We start from the raw sequence: 14,888 nt of genomic DNA, 5'->3' as shown, positions 1-14,888 counted from the left end.
GTTATTAATATTTTTTGTACTGACGACTAATTTCGGGTTAACTTTTCAAGAAACAGACCGCGCCAAATGAGTTACAACTCAACTGGTGATGACAATGCGACATCAATGACTAGCCAGCACACTTCTCCACCTAACGAACCTGCACAAGAACCACCTATGTACAGTGTAAACACTCCTTCACATGCACTACAATTTGACGACGTCGCGTAAGATACTAACTGTATTCATCCTAAAATTTGAATTAATTATAAGTTTTAGCTACTAAAAATCTTTATTAACTTATAATTGTAATTGTTTCTTATATTCACAGCACCAATAAATTCGGCGTATGATTGATGTATACCATAAGAAATGTGTGAAATAGTCTGTTGGCAAACTCGATTTGACTGAAGTGTATTCACCTGATACTCTTTTAATTGATGCAATGGGGATGATTTTGAGCATTGTTAATTAGTGTGATTTGTTACCTTATTACACACATCTTGTCCGAAACCTGCTTTGTCACATATATAGTAGTTTTTTTACATAAAAGACTTTTAAATTCTTTGAGAAATCCCAAATCCTTAATTTGTTAGAATTTGAGCTCTCGAAAAACCTTTAGGCAAAACTCGAATTTCTAAGCTGAAGTTTCATTTATTAATTTTCTAGATAAGATTTTGAATTCTTTATTCTGTTCTTTTGAATATCAAAATGATGAATTTTTGTTTTTTGACCGACACACAGCGTTTTTTCGTTTTTGCGACAAATTCTTAAATTTTGACTAAAACAGGGTTTTGGGTGTCCAAAATTTGTCATGCTTTATTTATTGGACATTTATTTCTCGGTTAATACGGAATGTTTCTTATTCTTCCATTTAATTAAAAAAGTTCGAACGTGATTTTTCAGCGATTTTTTATTCAGTAAAAATGTTAATTGATTCGCTGCTATTCTACTATATGTTCATCGTTTATACACAAAAAAAGAACACTTTTCTTAGGATTTTAAGCGTTAAGGTCATCTCATAAATCTTATGTTTCGCTCTAGATATGATCATAACCCTCCTCCACCGTACAACCAACACGAAAATTCTGGGTACACATATCAATGAAAATGTAAATACGCTATAAAAGCTCAGAGAAGAAGTTCAGAGAAAAAAAATCAACTATTTTAAGTTTGCCTTCTTTATTATAATTGTATTGTGTACACGAGGCAACAATTTTTTTATATTCCGATTGTTGGAGTATTGTAGATCGATGCTCATGATTTTTAGGAGATCGTTTTTCTTCTTTGCCAGGTCTGGGGAGATTGGTTTTAATTTTGTTTTTATTTTAGCCTGTTGTATTTTTGTGCAACTAATAAGGTTGTGTGGAGACTAGTTAACTTACTATGGATACGATTATGTTTCGTCGGGATTTTATATTTTTTACTTTGAAGGGCTATACCAAGTTGATTAGTCGTTGAACCATCTAACCTGTTTAGCAGGGTTTTCCTTCAAATTTTTGTACAGGGTTCCTTTTGATAATTCATTTTTCTAGTTAAGGCCTAATTCTTACAAGTTGCTTAAAAGCTTTGAATATTTTCTATAATTAAAGGGTGTTGTAGTAACTGAAGGACGGTCGTGACCATGGAGATGGTGTGACGATGCACGTATTGTGTAATTTTTAATCATGAAAAGAATTTATTGTCAGATAAAATACTTTATTGATTTTGCAAAGTGTTTATAAAACGTAAAGATATACATAATTGAACAGTTGTTTCTTTTTTCTTCCGATGTTGGGACATGTTACAGGAAATGAATGAGCTTCTTCAGTGCGCTCTTTGATTTAGCGCCCTTCAGGTTCCTTTTTGAATAAGCCCTATTAGCAATACTGTGGTTTTGTTTCAGGAAAGGTTCACTCTCTTATTGTCAAAGTTTTTTTTTTTTTTATCTGATTAAAATTTCTTCTTGCGAAAATAACATACCAAAGTCGGTCATGCGCGAAAATTAATTTTCGAGAAAACAACAATTAACTTATCAAATTCGCGAACCAAATAATGCCGTAAAAACTCATTAGAAATTTGCATGCTTGAAGGCAAAATGGGGCTCTTTTTCTGCAGGAGCCTAGCCTTATTCGCGAAAATCAATTCCCCAAAAATTATTTCACCTATGGTAAGCCTTAGATGCAACTAGTCACGCTGTTTGGTGCATTTTACAGACCATAAACCTTTTTGCAGGGGAAATGTAGTGGTAGCGCTGTCAATTTGTAATCATGGGGTTTCGGGTTGGAGTTTGTTCGGGTTGTTAAACCATTTGAAACCATTTACTATCTGCAAATTGGCTATGTACCAGCCAATGCTATACGTATCCCTAGCAGGTACTGTAACTTAGTTACCTCCATAGAACGCCTTGATGCATTTGTTTGCATTATGTCTGGTATCCATGTAGTCAAAAACTTTTTCCTCCAACCATTTCTGAATCTCCCTGGGATACTTGCAAATATGATCAATGTGATCTCAACATGTTAATAGACGTGGTGTTTATAATTTCATAATCATCGGTAGGGTTGTCAGTTTTTATTTACTGCCCATCGAATCCTAATATTCTGAAACTAAAGCGAACACCTTTGAACCTTCCACGTATTCTTTACATACTCCTTTTGGTAACCCTATTCGGTCCGGGGGTTTTCGAATTTTGGAAGACCCAAAAATGTCGTGCATAGATTTGAGTTAGATCTTGGAGGTACATCCGTGGTTTGAACACAAACAAAGCATTTGGAAAGATAGTAAAACATAGCAAAGATGGTTTCATGCAAATTCTTTGGTAGTTGGTAGCAGAAAGAGCCTAAATGTTACACTCAAACCCAGATTGATTAAAAGATGCTTTTTTATCGTGTTCTATAATAAATTTTGTGTCTAATAAAGGGATAAACCCTTTTTTAAATTTCCCTATGAAGTTATATGTTTTCGTAAGAATTTTATGTGCAAATGATAGACAACAACCGGACAACAATGTTTACTGTGTGAAAATTATTTTCTTATCGAATATTTACTTGTAAACATAAAAAATAAAGCAAGAAGTATGTAGTCAAGTAAAAATAAATAGTTTTATACAAAACATAAAAACATAATAATGAAAATAAATTATGGCAAAACAAACCGAGCAAAATGGGCCGGACATATGTCTTTTAGAACTGTCAAGATAACCTCCAATCCAAATCGAGAACTCGTAAACAACTAGTACCGAGACCTCAAGAGAAATTCAAAAGGGGGTAAAATTATAATTATTAATACTACGCTAGCTACCACCACGGTCTGTCTAAATGATCATAAATATATTATATTTCACTGAAGTTATATCTTTATAAAAAAAAAATTAAAATAAAATTTTTCGTCTTCAAAGCCAAGCTTTCTGTTGCGTGTTACAACCTTCTTCCCAGAATTTGATAAAAAACCTAGGGATGAAGTTGATAAAACCACGGTTAAAAAACAAGGATTTAAAGTCTTTTAAATAAATATTACTTCCGCGTGATTTACCAAAACCTGTTTTTTAAAAAGGTTCGGTACCGAAGTGGAAATAATTACTACATTAACCACTAGCCAGCAGTGGTTCCAGAATAATCTTTGTCTTCTTCCTCATTCGTGCTTCTTTCGTTTTTTTATCGTCGCATATCGAGTCGATCATACATTTGCGTGTTTTGACTAACATTGCTGAAAAGGTGCCGAGTCAGGATATTACAGGACTTCAACGGCTTGCAATCACACGGAGGTAAGTGAAGTATATTTTACTTGTGTAACAATACAGCTCACTTCTATCCTTGTTGATTACGCAAAAATTTGAAGAGTTGATTCTTAAACTTTCCATTCTTATATATATCTATAATAATTCGTGGTTTTCGTTCCATAAATAACGTGTTTCTCTTTCCACATTTCGATATCCTCACATTTCGTCCCCTTCCAAACTTGTTGAAAGCCAAGCATCCAGTATTGTTTTTTTTATTGTAGTATTTTTCAGATTTAAACTGAAGATGTTTACCCAGGGTGTATTCTCGAAATATACAATCATTGATGTCAAAGGATGCCTCATCAAGTTGCACCTAGATGTTAAGAGGACGGACTTACAAAACTGCACTTTAACTTAGGTGCATAAAAATATAGGGTTGTATAAACAAAGTGATTTTTAACCAACCTCTGGAACTCCTGTCGGTCTGGCGTCTGGTCCTATACACAAGTAGTGCACAGGTCTCTTAAAGCTGTGGATTTTTACCGTTCCAAATGAATCAGACTCGATGACTAAGTGAGCTGTAAAAATAAATGAATAAATAAGTAAATAACATTCTGACACACTGACCCAGTTGGAATAATGTAAGAGTTATTGGATGGATAAAAATAACTTGTAAAAAAATCGCTTGCGATTTGAGTTTTATTAATTGGATAAACAAGCAAACACTTTACCTCGATCATTTGCATTCGTGTCGACCGTCTGATTTCTTATAGAAAGATGTTTCCGGCTGCGTCCGTGCTTATGAAATAGTCTTGTGATTCGTCGAAACGGTGTGCTGACATTGTCGCTTTTTGAATTGTAGAAATGATCGCGTAAAAGGCTGACGAAAGCTAGTTGCTAAATAAAAAAGAAAAATAAGAAAATTAATAACCTTATTTTAGAATAGAGACCAATCCCTTTAAAAATGCTTGCAACCTTTTCAAGCTTAGCGATTCCTTAGGTGGTTATGTAGGAAAGTTGAGAAACTCGAGGACTTCTTTTTATATCGCAAACACCACTATTTTTTGACCACATCATTATTCTTTTTGCTGTGCAAAAATATGAGAGAAATCAGAAGAAGACCAGCCTAAGGAAGCTATAAAAAGTCGGACAAACAAAGGACTGACAAAGGTATAAAGGGAAACTGGGATGTGTTGTTTTGTCTTGAAATGCGTTTGGAGACGCCCTCGCTTCATCATTTCGCAATTAATGTCAATTAACATAATTGAGGAAGGCATTGAGTTGTGAAAGAAAAGGGAGGATTTAAAATCAGGATATGTAAATTATCTATATATACGATCAACAATAAATGATGAAATGAGTTGTGGCCTGATTGTTCCTTGTTTTAGATATTTTGGTTTCTCCTCTTGTAAATAAAACACGCAAAGATAACATCTTTACTCATCACTGCAACCACTGAAGATTACTTAAGGATGGGAAAATTTTTTAAACCTAATTCTAGTAATATATCTTCGAAGGATCTGATGCTTGGATAATGTCAATATAATGCTTTAAAGTTTAAGATTAAGTCAAATTTAGAAATATTTCATGATTCTATTTCTTGCATTGAGGACAAGGACACACACGATTAGCTAACTACACGCTATCGTTACAACCAACATGAGAGTCAAATCTTTTTAAAAACGACGCAATCTAACTCGAAGCGAGCAAATTTGAAAAGAAAAAGAGCAAAAAACGGAATTAATTATAACAACAGAAATAGCTTTTGAAATTTTTCTTGTTTTAAAAGGTATGTAAGGCCAGCGCAGCTAGCTTACCGGTGCAAGCAGGCATTTAAATATGACTTTGCAAGGGGATGAGCAACAAAGTGAAGTGTTTGTTTGAGTTTCTAAAAAACTCAAACAACATTAAGACTCATTAAAAAATACTTAAAAATTAAAAAAAAAAAAAATTCTTATAAATTTGTTCTCAAAGCAGCATTTATGAAATAAAAATAACTGACTATTATGATGCTGATTACGATTAATATAAAATGTCATAACTCGTTGTGATAACAAAATTAAATATGAAATATGGAATTAACTTTTTTTGTTTTTACACATCGTGTATGAACGACATATTTCAAAATTAGTCACCAGCTTAAAAGGATTAAATCCGATCTTACGACGGATTACGATTGTTACGACATGGATAATCTGGTCTTCGTGTTCACTTAATCCGAAAATTATCGCCCGGAAGAAAAAAGTTTCTCTTGCGAACCACGAAAGTTAAAAGGTACCCAATAAACAGACAGCTACTTACCGCAAGTGGCAGAAATCCAATTATAATCAAATACTGAGCAACCTTCATCTTGGATCAATAAATGCTAATGAGCTATACCTTCTAACGTTTTTATTATATTTATGAGCTTAAAGACATAATTAAGTGACGTCACTGCCGGAAATAGCTGTTGTTTTCGTAAGTATTGATCTGATCGTGTCTTGTTTTATAATTGAGTACAAAAATACAATTTTTATCCTGTGTGAAAGTATAAGGTGATTGAAACGAAGGGGAAATGGATTTGTATAGGCAAAAGACAATTTGTCGTAATTTTTTCCCAATGTCGTAGCCTTCACCTTTGAAAAAAACACATCGCTTTTTATTTACTGCATATTTTCTCTTCCTTTCTCGCCGTGTCATTTTTTTGAGTCGGTCATTTCGAAACTCTATACAATGCAGTTTTTCTTTGTTATTTTTCTTTCCGAACGTGTATATTAAGCATTTTAGGAGTATTATCATTTAGACACAACCACAATCTAATGCATCTTATTACGAAAAAATTACAGTCAGAATCTCATTTGGCTTAATGAAAATTTCGTTATAATTATCATGGTTTCTTAAGAATGGGGGGGTGAACATGCAGTATACGCTTTCCCAGTGTTAAAATTATCAATTTTCAGAATTCGAATGTTTGAGTTATCGAATGGTGAATTAGACGTTCGAATTTTTATAAGTTAATATTACCATGTTTAACGCAATATGTGAAAATCATGGTTGATTCAGTTTTATTTTTTTACGCAATTTTTGATACCTATATATCGTCATCAACCAATCGTGTCAAGGTGTGAATGACTAACCAATAGCGTTACACAACCAATATCAGTTTATTATACATTTTTTAACTCTCAGCCCTCCCTTTATCACGTTATTAATCTGTGTCACAAAAAAAATTAAAAACGCTGAGCCCTGCATATTTTCTATAAGCTTTCTAAACTAAAGGTGGGAAAAAGTTTATTCGTGAACCGGATGAAAGTCACGTCTGAATGTCAAGAGCTGCATTGATAAAGTTTGTATCAGAAATAAGACAGAATACAATACATATCAATAAATCAATTAAAAAAATCGAAAGAAACAATTAATAAAAAAGGAATACGATACTTACTTGAGATGGAGGTGTTTTGTTTCTCTGAATCGTGTACGTTGTTGACCTGCAAACAAAGTAGACAATATATAAATAAAAAATTCTCCACATCATGTAAAGTTTTGTTTGATGTGTGTCTGTGTATAGTCCAGCTATATGTAATGTGTGTGTTTCCACTTCAAACATTGATACTTGTATCATATACTACGTGTAATTAACGACCGGACGTCCTTAAGAGCTAGAATGGTGAATCAGATCTATGGTATAGATATTAGGAAATCTTCCTTCTAATTTTTTTGATTTGGAAACGAAATTTAAATGACGTAGAGTAAAGGTGAGAAGAGAGAGGGAGGTCAACGTGTCATCGTGATTTGTAGAGGGGATAATGCTCCTCCCTGGCAATACGACCTTCAACCTCATTAGGAAAAGTTCCTAAGTATTCCATTCCAAAACTGTAACCACAAAAAGTAACTTAACAGTGTTGAAGAAACTTGTGCCAAAATGAATACGTGATTTTAAATCATGTCTTGTTAGGGTCTAAAGAACTTGTATTCACGTATTACTGAAAGAACTACGCGCAATTTTTTTTAAAAGGGGATTGATAAAAAGTTAAGCATAAAATTTCCATAAGGAAAAGGTGTATTTAATTCAAAAATAAAAATGATTAATTTTAAATTTTAAATTTTGCGAAATGAAAAATTTTTTTTATGCGTATCCGACCTCAAATCTCTGCCCGATTCTTCTTTCCTCGTTATCACCGCATCAATTTGCAGCCATGGAAAAAAATTGAAGGGGCATTTAAATCTTTCCGCGATACTATTACTCCTCTGCTATTTTAGGATCGTTTACCTCATCTAACTGATCAAATCATATCTAGATTAATACATATATATATATATACAACAGTGTTTCCCTTCATCAATCAAGAGCGGTAAGGATGTAATAAAGAAATTTCTGGAATAGCGCTAAAACCATACGCAAAGTTTATCTCAATATAAACCTAAGTGACACAACAAATTTTTGATACAATGCAATACCTAGAAAATGAGACTTTTAAGAGCTTATGCAACAAGAAAGTTAGTCATGCCTAAAATTGCGGATGCATTAACGCGACATTGACGCAAAAAGAACACAAGGTATGTCTTGCTACCCACCCGAACCTTCTTACTGAGAAATTGAATCATACACCGGGAAGAAATTAGCAGGTATCCGTTTCGAAAAATACACTCAGCAGAATTGTCAGTAGCTTCGTGGTTATAACGGGAGGGGGAGCATAAAAGTAGACGTCAATAGTGATGTCTCTTAATATTGAGATCATGGGTATTTATTAAAAATTTCGACTTACAGATACTCTCGTTCTTTATCTCTCATCCCTCATCCCTCACCCATTATTTCTTAAACCTCACCCCTTACCCCTTTTCCCTTACGCTTCTTCCTCTCCCTAACTCATACGAGCTCGCGCGCTCTAAAGATTTGGTTATTTCAGTAAATGCTGAAAAGCTGTGTTCAATCTATAGAGTTTTTAAAAATCATATCCTAACAAGGAAAGTTTTAGGTTGCAGAATTATTCGATCTTGTCCAGTAATTAAAGTAATTACATTTTAATGTCTGAAAAAAAAGATGGTCCGATTATGGACAATAAAAAAAAGAAAGCCAGACGATTTGATTGATTGAGATTAGCAAATCAAAAACTAAATAGCTTTGATTAACAAGTTTATAACATGTGAAAGAATAATTGTTTGCAGTGCCAAAAATATAAGAATTGTCTGTTGTCTACAGTCTGAAATAATAATAAGGATTTACCAGTAATGTGTGGAGAAAGAAACCCGTGACTTCAGGTGTGTTTTCTGTAAAGTAAAAATCCTAAATAACACTTGAAAAACTGTTCCTGCGTTTAAAATAAAACGGATACTAACCAAGGCTAAATTTACTTTTCGTGCTGATACAGAAACATTAGATGACATGCAATTAGAGTGGGATTGAATTATGTGAGAAAAAACAAAAAAAAGTAGCTATGAAAAATCAGAAAAAAATGAGTATTAGCGGGTTGATCAATGCTGTGGGTTAACGATGTCAAATTGATGAGACTTTTTATGCGTGGGTGATTTAGATCGTAAAAAATCTTCGTCAATAGAAAGATATTTGATTTGACGTTTCTTCCTTTTTTAACGACCAAAACAAAATGCATCGTTTTTTAAAAGAAAATTAGATATTTAATCAGGACATGTAAAAATTTCGCGGTTTTAAAAATATTTCCTGCAAAAATTAGTAAAAAGCCTTTTTGCGTAAATGTAACGGGTGATTAGCTTATTTTCAAAAATGCTTATTTCATTACTTCAAACTTCCCAGACATTGGCACAGGTTGCCAAAATATTTTAAGTACTAACCATAATTTAATTTGAACTGGTCAAAATTTAATCAATTTGTGGCTAGCTTAAGTATGCTCTGACTGACCTTTCGCCGTCGCGATGTACTTTGTAACAGACAGGGGTCTTTTAGGCTAGACCGTCCCACGTATTGTCTCTGGCAGAAAGGCTTTTTTTGTATTTTTCCTTAACAAACCATTGAAAAAAGCGTAACAAACAACGTTTTCCATTAATGTGGAACATATGTGCTAAAGTTTACATGAAATTAGAAGAAATAAAAGAAACAATTATTATTATTAAAACTATTTACCCAGGATAACCTCTTTAGTTCCTATTAGTACTACTATCAACTAGAGTCCTGCAAAGCTACGAATGTTGTGAAAGAACAGTAATCGCTCAACTAAAAAACTTTCTAAAAAAAATTCTATCGTGATGAACAAGAAACAGAAATGATATATACACGAAAATGCTGCTCAGCCAATTACTATGCTTGAAATCACTTTGATTGGGGAATATGTGGCCTGGTGAAAACCTTTAAACACTTATGGTTGGTAAAGTTTCTGCTCATTTAATTTTTTTATGCGCAGTTCTATTTGTAACCAATGGAATAAAGTTTCCCAATTGCAAAGTTAAAAACAATTTTTCCGAAGATTCCGCCCAACACTTTTTAACCCTCTTTGAGCTTAGGAGGGGACCTGAGAAGCCATACTTTAGCCTTTTCATGCTTCTATCAGGTAGGTTTTACACATTTAAAACGGTTGCAAACGGTTTTGTCATCCCCAAATTTATGTTTCATCATTTTAGTCTTTTCTAGGCTCAAAAAAACATGATGACGTCATTTTGGGCTGAGTGACGTCATGCAAAATTTTTCATACTAACATTCCCCCCAATGTTCTAACAACCACCATTGTCAAGTTTTGTGGCAATACAAATTTTTTTATGGAGGTATTGATAAATTGACGAAAATAGATAAAAGATGCTCAAAATGGTATTGTACTTGTTATATTTTTTTAGCACTTTCTTAATTAATTCTGGACATAGCTATTATTTTCCGTAGAACACAAAAACTACTATAGCTCCAGTAGTTTGACCGCAAAATCGAAAGAATCTAAAATTTCTTTTTTTAAAAAAAAAATCACATATACGCAAATAATGGTGATTGGTTCCAACTTTTTTATCCCGGTTCCTGTTACAATATTTTTTTAGTGTTATCAGCTGGACAAGAAATTTGTCTTTCCATCAAGGTTGTTTCTTTATTTTTTTGGCCCATTAATAATAATAATAATAATAATAATAATAATAATAATAATAATAATAATAAGAAGAAACTTAAATTTTCATCCTAAAGGATTTATATTCTAGTTACTGGTCAGTCTCAGTTCCATAGTTTGTTAAAAAAAAAATTCAATATGAAGAATCCCTTGGGTGGATTTTTTGTTCAAGCATTCTTTCCATTTTATAATACTTGGTAGGTGGTGTAAAATCAACAACATGGAAGCTCTGTTAAGTCCGTTTTCTTCCTTTCTGATTTGTCAGGATGTACTCAAGGATATTCAAGGTCAAACAAAAACCAATACGCTCTATTTAAATCGCTTAAAAAGCTCATTTACAACGTGAAATCGACACCTATCGCCTGCCCAAATGTCAAAAAGGAAGGTTGAGTTTGTATTTGATTTATTTATAGACAGGAAATTGTTGTTTAAGGAGAAGTGGCAGCTTGACATTTATGTCTTGTAGTTGTATTCACAACGTGATATCGAGGTTAAAAAACAACACGATTTTATTTTTGTGAACTTCCGAAAAGTTTAAAAATACAAGTTGTAACGACTTTGGATAGTTTATGTTGTTGTTTTTGTTGGGTTTTATTAGTCAGTATAATCAAAAAAATATTGTCATAGAAATAGCAACAACAAAAATAGTAAAATAAATAAATAAAGTCCCGACCGCATTCAACTAAGCCCTGTTGTCCAAATTTACAGTGTATACATAATCGGCCAATTATCGCGTTTTTTGCTGGATTGCAGCCAAAGTCGCCACATTAAGTTCATCTTTCAAAATAGCACTCAAGAAAACTAGTAGAAATCAAAAAAAGTCAATTTATTTACACTACAAAAGAAAATTCCTTCTACTTATAAAAAATTCCTTTAACCAACTCAGTAAATAGCCAGAAGACTGAATTTGAGTTTGAATCTTCTTACCACCAGGATAACGGAAGAATAATGTGGAGAATAATGTCCGGTCGTAAACAAATTAGTGATTTTTGATTGGTTATTTCTATTGATCTTCATAAACGTGTTTTCATTATCAGTGAACTCGTTTTTTCTCTGATGTTTTAGCGAATGGTTTTAATCACCCGTGACTGTTGTAGAAACGGTCAAATGTGGCACAACTAGGCTAGGACATGCACAAATCAGAAGATCATGGTTATGAAATTTTTTTTCTGCTAAATTAACTACTCTATAATACTTTTTATTTCATAACTATCCGAAAAATTTTGCGTCCCAGAAAATTATACCTGCGAAATTATTTTGTTTCTTTGTATAGTACCATTAAGGCTTTAAACCAGCGATAGGATATTCATTTCGTTTCCAGTTCTCTAATTTCAACTTGCTGATAAACACTGGGAACGAGAATGATAAGCATAAAAGAATGTGAATTTTAATTTGAAATGTAATTAATTCTTGCGGTGGATAGATCAGATTCAAACTAAAAAAAAAAATTTCTTGCCGTGTATAAATTTAATCGTTTTGAGTGGAATGTCCTAATGACCATGAACATTTCCTCTTTTTTTTCGAGTAATGCGATTTTAATTCGTGTTTTTTTTTTGTACAGTCACAAGCATCATTTGTCAGTGTCTTTAACAGACACGTACCTAGACTTAATTATCAGTGCAACAAGTTTCTTGGCACGAAAAATGTATATTGGCTTTTCATACAACACTCAACTTGAATAGTTTCTCTTAATGTTCTTAACTTTTTGAATTTGAAGCCTCCAAATACTCGTAAATTATTCTTAATTTTCCACTTTTGTAATTTTTAAAGTTTAAAGGAGTATTTCAGTACGTCTTGGTATTGAGAAGGCCTTAAAGTCTTACCATGTTCTCAAGTTTTGGACTTCTAGAACCATGTACATATTTTGTTCTTACAAAAACCCCGCTCCATAGTAACAATAAAAACGAGAGATGTGTTTATTTAAAAAACGTGAACGAAAATTAGTTATTCTTTAGGTTCTTAAAACGCCGGCAAGAGTCAAAGCGTGGACTTTTCATGTTATTTCCAATTTTCTTTCCATCAAACACTGCGCCATGGAAATTGAAGTACACGAACAATGATATATTGAAAGGCGGTACAGGTGTGACCCGCGCCAAGGCGTCAGTAAATGGTAAAAATTTTTATGCCTTTTTAAGCTATTTGCGCTATCGAGGGCTATGCGGGTTAAAGGCGTTGATGTCATGGTCATGTATGCTTTAAATCTTGTATTAATCGTTTAACTTTTTGATGACGGATCACGTAGATCAACGGTCAAAAATCTGGCAAGGCAATCTTACAGTACCAAAGAGTAGGTTGAAACGTGCTCCCATGTTATACAATAAGGATGAGTCGGGATACCCAACAGTATCACACGTGAGCCATCAGGTCTTTTCCTTAGTCACCAATTGCAACTCATATTTTAGAAAGTTAATTATTTTTTTGGCTAAAAAAAGTCTTATCAAAAAACGGATGGGTATTTCTCAGGGTTAATTAATGTTGTTAACACTAAGTCTATCAGCGTAAACAAGGCTTAAGACATAAAAAAAATCATAGTCAAGTTTAATGTTTCTATCTTAAAAGGATTCCTTTTTTTGTAATTGTCTCTTTCAATATACATATGTTTTTATCTTTTATATCAATTACACCACTTTATGATTTTTAAACCAACGCTATTACAACTCTTATTATACAAAAACATAAAATGTGGAAATGTCAGACAAGCAGTTGTCAATCATACAACCTGTCAATCAACACTTTGAAAACATTTTAGGTTCGTATTAATTAGTTTTTAAGTACAAGCGCATGCATCTCGTTACCACGAACAATTAAAGCGATTACGCTTTTATCATTAATTTAATTTTTGCTGACCGATATATCATCTAACATTGAATAAAACGGAAAATAAAGCTAATGAGAAGTTAATTGCGGAAAGAAAAAAAAATTAGTCCAAAAAAACAAGTTTATTACTATCATAGAAGGAAGAAAACAAGTTTCATAAACAATGACTTGCACAGTAGCAGACATTAAGTAAATGCATAAATAGATACAACAGACTAGCTGTAAGGCCTGTGGAAACGTCCACTTATGCGCAATTAATTTTTTTTAAAATACCCTGTCCTCCAGTTCCTTTCATACCTGGGATCAAGCCTGTCTAAAGCATCTTTATAAAATGAATATAAGCTCCCTCATTTTACCTGCTTTTCGGCAGCCGTACATATTTCGTGTAGATATTCCTTACATAATTAGGAAGTCAACTATTATTAACATGGTCCCCAGTGATAACAGTAGATAAATAAAACAGCGAAATAATAACACACTTGATTTTGCACAGACGTTCCTTGTTAAAAAGTGCATGTATACCATCCAAGGTAAACACAAACGCTCTAACCACAGCGCGTGTTGAGGGTTAAAAAACGAGTAGAAATAAAAATCCAAACATACCTGACGATCAAAAACAATATCAAACTTGTCAGTAGTTGTGTTTTTCCCCGTAGCCACATATTAACGATTATAAAAAAAAGCTATTCCTTCCATAGACAGAAACCAGTAATACTTCTTGTCTTCGTTAACTCAATCCTACTTTTCACTCAACTAAAATTTTTTAACACAACAAGAGTTTATATAGGATGTAAAAAAATGATTTACAACGCGTACATCTCTAATTTTAGTAGTTATACTTTTTCTTGTATTATATCTTCCCAGTATTCTTTGAATTCTAAGTCCGTTTCCTTTTCACTCTAATAGCGTGTAAGTTCCTTCCTCTTATGACGTGAAATACACAGCTAAAGGCATCTCCTCACAAGACAGCACGAATTATGCTATATATATATGACGGAAAATGCATTAAAAAGTCCTATGAACTAATAGAGTTTGTTATCAATCAAGTTGAAGATTCAGGCGTGTCTATGTATCAAAAGTCATATGTGAACGCTTACATGAATTAAGTATTGTCAGCTATTGTGACGGTGAATGTCCTATGACAGGATAGTGCTTTGAAGGTGAATTTATTTTGGTCCAAAACAAACAAAACAAACAAACAAACAGTAAAAGCATTCAACATGAACTTTATCCAAAGCAACGTAACTATTATAAAACTGCAAGTTTTTAATATCGATTTCTGTAATTATTAAATATAACATTTATGTATAATACAAATGTTAATGCAAAGTATTTCATTCAACAATTAATGTGTT

The 14,888-nt window shown here is 32.9% G+C and overlaps 2 protein-coding genes across 4 annotated transcripts in view; one reads left to right on the top strand and one right to left on the bottom strand.

Annotated features, from left to right (window-relative positions):
• Positions 1 to 1,729, top strand: part of LOC130644855 (prominin-1-A-like) — a 28,677-nt gene extending 26,948 nt beyond the window's left edge. Inside the window, exons 24-25 of the mRNA XM_057450624.1 lie at positions 51 to 206; positions 1,024 to 1,729. Of these exons, the coding sequence (XP_057306607.1) occupies positions 51 to 206; positions 1,024 to 1,087 (220 nt within the window). The 3' untranslated portion in view covers positions 1,088 to 1,729. The remainder of the gene's footprint in view (positions 1 to 50; positions 207 to 1,023) is intronic.
• Positions 1,730 to 3,578: 1,849 nt separating this feature from the next.
• Positions 3,579 to 14,293, bottom strand: LOC130644857 (uncharacterized). 3 transcript variants are annotated; one of them, XM_057450626.1, is made up of 5 exons: positions 14,137 to 14,293; positions 7,101 to 7,146; positions 4,411 to 4,576; positions 4,145 to 4,257; positions 3,579 to 4,052 (listed from the first exon to the last, which is right to left on the bottom strand). In XM_057450626.1, exons 1-5 carry the CDS (start codon positions 14,193 to 14,195, stop codon positions 3,768 to 3,770), a joined length of 669 nt encoding a protein of 222 aa, XP_057306609.1. In that variant the 5' UTR covers positions 14,196 to 14,293; the 3' UTR covers positions 3,579 to 3,767. The 3 variants fall into 3 exon arrangements, with proteins under 3 accessions (XP_057306609.1, XP_057306608.1, XP_057306610.1); XM_057450625.1 differs by lacking the exon at positions 14,137 to 14,293 and having other exon boundaries at positions 7,101 to 8,493; XM_057450627.1 differs by lacking the exons at positions 7,101 to 7,146; positions 14,137 to 14,293 and adding an exon at positions 5,981 to 6,044.
• Positions 14,294 to 14,888: the final 595 nt, after the last annotated feature.

This window comes from Hydractinia symbiolongicarpus, chromosome 5 (genome assembly GCF_029227915.1).
Source record: "Hydractinia symbiolongicarpus strain clone_291-10 chromosome 5, HSymV2.1, whole genome shotgun sequence".
In the NCBI taxonomy this organism is placed as follows: Eukaryota; Metazoa; Cnidaria; class Hydrozoa; order Anthoathecata; family Hydractiniidae; genus Hydractinia; species Hydractinia symbiolongicarpus.
The sequence above is the reverse complement of the archived record's forward strand: the minus strand, read 5'-3'. Positions and strand labels throughout refer to the sequence as shown.

Coding starts and splice junctions, on each gene's coding strand:
- LOC130644857 (XM_057450625.1), bottom strand. CDS start 7,280: ATGATACAAGTATCAATGTTTGAAGTGGAAACACACACATTACATATA. Junction 4,577..7,100: donor ACAAAACACCTCCATCTCAA/GTAAGTATCGTA, acceptor TTTTTTATTTAG/CAACTAGCTTTCGTCAGCCT. Junction 4,258..4,410: donor CACGAATGCAAATGATCGAG/GTAAAGTGTTTG, acceptor TTATTTTTACAG/CTCACTTAGTCATCGAGTCT.